This window comes from Chelonoidis abingdonii, chromosome 26 (assembly GCF_003597395.2).
Source record: "Chelonoidis abingdonii isolate Lonesome George chromosome 26, CheloAbing_2.0, whole genome shotgun sequence".
NCBI lineage: Eukaryota > Metazoa > Chordata > Testudines > Testudinidae > Chelonoidis > Chelonoidis abingdonii.
In genome coordinates this window covers 3,938,952-3,944,108 of record NC_133794.1, presented here as the reverse complement: position 1 = coordinate 3,944,108, position 5,157 = coordinate 3,938,952, and the positions used below count along the sequence as shown (strand labels likewise).

The window sequence follows — 5,157 nt, the reverse complement described above, 5'->3', positions numbered from 1 at the left end:
TGGGGCTGGGGTGTGTGCGAGCCATGGGGCTGGGGGGGGGTGCGAGCCATGGGGCTGGCGGCGCCCCCCTGACCCTCCCCCTGCCCCTGCCCCCCCAGGTATACAGCAGCATGGAGCACCTCTCCCAGCACGAGCCCAAGGGCCCGGGCGTCACCAAGCGGGACCAGAGCAACAAGCACAAGGACGAGACGCTCGGCAAACGCGAGAGCCTGGGCAGCTTCACCCTGCGGGACAAGAGCTGGCGCAGCGGCTCCCCAGAGCTGTGAGTGGGGGGGGCTCCCCGAGGGGTGACTGGGGGGTCCCCAGAGCTGTGAGTGGGTGCTCCCCCCGAGGGGTGACTGGGGGGTCCCTGGAGCTGTGAGTGGGTGCTCCCCACCGAGGGGTGACTGGGGGCTCCCCGTAGCTGGAGGGGCTCCCTGAGGGGTGACTAGGGGGTCCCCGGAGCTATGAGTGTGGGCTCCCCTGAACTGTGAGTGGGAGGGCTCCCCGAGGGGTGACTGGGGGGTCCCCAGAGCTCTGAGTGGGTGCTCCCCCCGAGGGGTGACTGGGGGGTCCCCAGAGCTGTGAGTGGGTGCTCCCCCCGAGGGGTGACTGGAGGATCCCTGGAGCTGTGAGTGGGTGCTCCCCACCAAGGGGTGACTGGGGGGGTCCCCTGAACTGTGAGTGGGGGGGCTCCCCAAGGGCTGACTGGGGGGCCCCCCAGAGCTGTGAGTGGGGGATTCCCCGAGGGGTGACTGGGGGGGGTCCCCAGAGCTGTGAGTGGGGGCTCCCCAGAGGCATGATTGGGGGGGTTCCCAGGAGGTGTGAAGGGCGTCAGGAGGGGGCTGGGCAGGCTCTCCCCCAGAAACCCCAGTTCATCCCAGCCTGCAGCACCCCCTGCTGGGCCAGTCCAGGAGACCTTCTGGCAGAGGCTGGCTCTGGGAGGACAGTGGTGTCTAGTGGTTAGAGCAGGGGGGGGTGCTGGGAGCCAGGACTCCTGGGTTCTCTGCCAGCTCCGGGAGGTCCTTGGGGCCTCACCCACCTGCCCTGCGTCTGTGCTGCAGGAAGCGCCTCTCGGCCTCGGAGTACACCTACCCGGAGAGTGAGTCGAGCCCCCCGCTGGGCACCCGGCGCCGCTTCTCGGCGCTCATGGACACCAGCCGCTTCACCGCGCCGCTGGAGGACGATGATGAACCCCGGGCCAGGGGCCCTGCCAGGGAGAACGGGGGCCCCACAGCTGCCCCCCAGGCCGAGGGAAAGGAGGGGAGCGCGGGGGCAGCTGGGGACCGTGCTACCCCCAAGAACGTTGAGGCTGGTGGGTAGGACCCGGGGCTCCCGGCAAGGAGGGAGGGGAGCCAGGCAGAGCGTTAAAGGTGGCATCCTCCCCCCCCCAGGGAACTCCCCCTCCTCCTGGGTAATTGCCCCTACTCGTTGCCCCACTAGGCAGAGCATGGGGAGGTGCATTCTGGGTAATAGGCTGCAAAGCTTTGCGGGGGGCAGTGTATTGTGGGTACCAGCCCTAAGTAAGGGGGGGCAGAGAGAGGTGCATCCTGGGAAAGAGCCCAGAAATCTCTGCGGAGGGAGCAGTGAATGCTGGGTAATGGTGGGACCATTGTGTGGGGTGGAGAGGTGCAGGGGTGCCAGGCAGGAGGCTGAGACCCTCACGTGCCCCCCCCCGTTGCTCTGTCTCTCCCCACAGGCAATAGAGTGAAGGGGGGCGATGCCCAGGCCCCGAAGGACGCAGACCCCCAGACCCCCAAAGCCACCAGCGACTTGGTGCTGCGGCGCGCCCGGCACCAGCAGCTGTCCGGGGAGTCGGCGGGCGAGAGGCGCAGCGCCCGGGTGGGGGGCAAGGTCATCAAGTCTGCCTCAGCCACCGCCCTGTCCGTCATGATCCCCACAGGTACCCCCGGTTACCTGTCTCCCCATCACTTGCACACCTCCTGTCGACCCCCCCAGCGTCAGCCGCCTCTTCCCTGCGCCGCGACCCTCCGTCCCCCCCACCCAGCACCCCTTCCTGGTTCCCACAGCCTGCACCCTCCTGTCCCCATCCGGCCACCTCTTCCCGTCGGCCCTGGCCCCGCTAGTCCCCCATCAATCCCGGCACCTTAACTGTCCCACCCGGAACCCCTTCACTGTCCCCCGCCAGCTCGAGAAACCCTTCCTGTCCCCACCCTAGGCACCCCTCCTGCCCCCCCAGTCAGCACGCCTTCTGTATCCGCCACCCTGGCAACCTTCAGTCCCCCCAATACCCGGCACTCCTGTCCTTCCCCGGCCCTGAACCCTCCTGTCCCCCCCCGCACCCCTTCCTATCCTGGCCTGTACCCCTCTGTCCCCCATCCGCACTCCTTCCTTCCCTGCCCTTGCTTCTCTGTCCGCCCCTGCCTGGCACGCACTCCTTCCCTGCCCAGCCCCATCCTGTGTCCCCCCAGCCACAGCACCCTTCCTGCTCCGCCCCTCACTTTCCCGCCCCCGACTCTGCCCCGTCGCCTCCTCCGCCCCTTTCCCTCCCTCTCTTCCCCTCACTCTCTGCCTTCGCTGTGGCTGACGCTCCTTCTTGTTCCGGTCCGGCCCATCTTGATTTGTAGCTGTCTTGCGGGCCCCGCGGGCGTAGGACGTGTTCTCGGAAGCAGTTGTGGTCACCACACTTGTTCCGCTTGCCATGAAGACAGAGCACATGTGGGGGCAGGAAACACCCCTCATTCCATTAGCCAAGGCCTGTCAGCTGCCAGGGCGTCCGTGGCGGACATGGACACTGTGGACTCTGTGCACGTGGGACAGGGCTGTGGCATTCAGTCCCATGTCAGCATGCACTGCTCACCGGTGAGTGTGCGAGGCCCCTTTCGCAGCATGCACTGCACGCCCAGCAGACACGATCTCCTGTCCAGCATGAACGATCGCCTGAGTGAGGGCGAGCCCCTTTCCCGTATGCACTGCACCCCGCAGGCCACGCCCTCTCCAGCATGCACCGCATCCCTGTGAGGTGTGAGGCCCTGTCCTGCAATGCACTATCACCCGCAGAGCACGACCCCTGTTGCCAGCATGCACTGCTCCCCAGCTGCGGTGCGAACCCTGTCCCTGCATGCACGCACCCAGGCAGGCACGAGTCCCTGTCCCGCATTGCACGCTCCCCGTGAGGTTGCGAGGCCGCCTTTACCAGCATGCACTCGCACCCGGCAGGAACGAGCCCTCTCCCAGGCATGCACTGCTCCCCGGTATGAGGTCAGAGGCCACCTTTCCGCATGCACGCACCCGGCAGAACGAGGCCCGCTTCGTCCCAGCATGCACCGCTCCCGTGAGGTGCGAGGCCCTTTCCGCATGCCCTGCAGCCCGCAGGGCACGAGGTCCCGTGTCCCGTATCACTGCTCCCTGGGAGAGTGGAGGCCCTTTCCAGCGAATGCAGGCACCGGCAGGGCCGAGGGTCACCTGTCCAGATGCCATGCTCGCTCGGTAGTCGTGCGAGGCCCTTTGCCCAAGCATCACTGCCCCGGCAGGACAGGCCCCTCTCCCAGCACTGCACTGCTCCCTAGGTGAGAGTGCGAAGCCCTTTCCCAGCTATGCAGGCACCCTGGCAAAAGGCACGAGGCCCTGTCCGCATGCACTTGCCCTGGTAGTCAGGCCTCTTTCCGCAGCCATGCACTGCACCCTGCAGGGGCACGAGGCTCCTGGTCCCACATGCACTGCTACCCTGTGTTGAGGTGCCCGAGGGCCCCTTACCAGCATGCACATGCACCCTTGGCAGGGCACAGAGAACCCCTGTACCCGATGCACTGTTTCGCCGGCAGAGCCGATGCCAGTCAGATGCACTTCCCTGTGGGATTGTGAGAACTCCCGAGCAGCGCCAAGACTCGTCCATATGGGTTGCAAGGCCCATTCCACAGCCATCACCGTCCCAGGCCGCTTCTCCAACAATGCACTTGCTATCCCCAGACCTCTTTTCCCGCATGCACAGTCCAGACCCGTTTCCCCAGCGATGCCATGTCGCCGCATTACCTTCAGGATGGCGTCTTACCACCTCTGTAGTGCACCAGCGCCGTGCACGAGGTCCCCGGTTGAGGGGTGATTAGTTCCCCGGCGTCAGAGACCGCTCTCCTGACTAGGGCCCCCTCTCCACGTGACGCAGGCAGGGGGGCAGGTATGTCGACGGCTGGCCTATATGCGCTTACCCACAATGCACCCCAACCAGAAGGCGCAGGGCCCCTCCAGAGAACCAATGCTCCACCTCGCGCTGGTAGCACCTTTACCACATCACCTCCCCAGCCAATGATGGGGATTAGGGCAGGTATACCCAGAATGCACGTGGTCCCCAGACTTTTCCCAGCATTGCATCTGCCCCGCAGGAGGATGTGCGTCCTTAGCCCAGCGCCCTGCCCCAAGGTGGCACAAGACCCTCCCCCAGTATCTCCTGCCTCCCCTGTGTGTGAGAGAGGTCCTTCCCGGCTGCAACCCAGGATTTCCCAGGCAGAGCGACTCACCAGAGGGGTTCAAGGCGCCCAAATGGCCGTTGCTTTGCCCCTTGGGAAGGCGCGGGGCCCTCGCCGCCGGGCCGTACCCAAGACGTTTGCACGACTGTGTGCCTGTCGCCCATGTAGAGCGGATCGGCGCAGCGAGCTGAACGCCGTCTGTACTATGCCAGAGGCTGGATGGGATGGAGCGCGAGGGCTAGGTACGCGTGGTGCGGCTGGCGAAGTAAGATCGCGGCTCGGGGGAGTCCGGAGGACGGTTCGAGGGAGGGCGGTGCGACATGGGGCTGGCCATGGGGCTCTGTGCTGCTTCCATCAGAGAACGGCGGGCATGTGAGACACGCACGGCCCCCCTGGAGAACAGAGTCCTGAGCCCACCTCCTGCTCTAACAAGTAGACCCCTCCCGTCCGACGAGCCGGGGGAGAGACCAGGAGTCCTGCTTCCAGGGCGGCGTGTAACCTGTGGGGATCACGACTAGGCAGCTACAGTGGGGTTAGAGATCAGCGGGAGGATGTAGCTTGTGCCGGATCGTGAGGACAGGCGGAGGTCTGATAACTGTGGGACGATTGACAAGATGGGGCCGGGAGGTACCTGTGCAGGATGTGTGAATGGGACAGGTGGGGGGCAGGTACCATCTGGGGTCGTGACAGACAGGCGTGGGGTCCAAGGAGTACCTGTGTGTATGAGAAAGGCCAGAGGGGAGTGCATCTCTCT

The 5,157-nt window shown here is 65.8% G+C and overlaps 1 protein-coding gene across 1 annotated transcript in view; it reads left to right on the top strand.

Moving 5' to 3' along the window:
- MAST1 (microtubule associated serine/threonine kinase 1) overlaps positions 1 to 5,157 on the top strand; it is a 62,910-nt gene that overhangs the window by 54,051 nt on the left and 3,702 nt on the right. Inside the window, exons 19-23 of the mRNA XM_075061227.1 lie at positions 99 to 262; positions 1,044 to 1,294; positions 1,679 to 1,882; positions 2,648 to 2,802; positions 3,160 to 3,323. Of these exons, the coding sequence (XP_074917328.1) occupies positions 99 to 262; positions 1,044 to 1,294; positions 1,679 to 1,882; positions 2,648 to 2,802; positions 3,160 to 3,323 (938 nt within the window). The remainder of the gene's footprint in view (positions 1 to 98; positions 263 to 1,043; positions 1,295 to 1,678; positions 1,883 to 2,647; positions 2,803 to 3,159; positions 3,324 to 5,157) is intronic.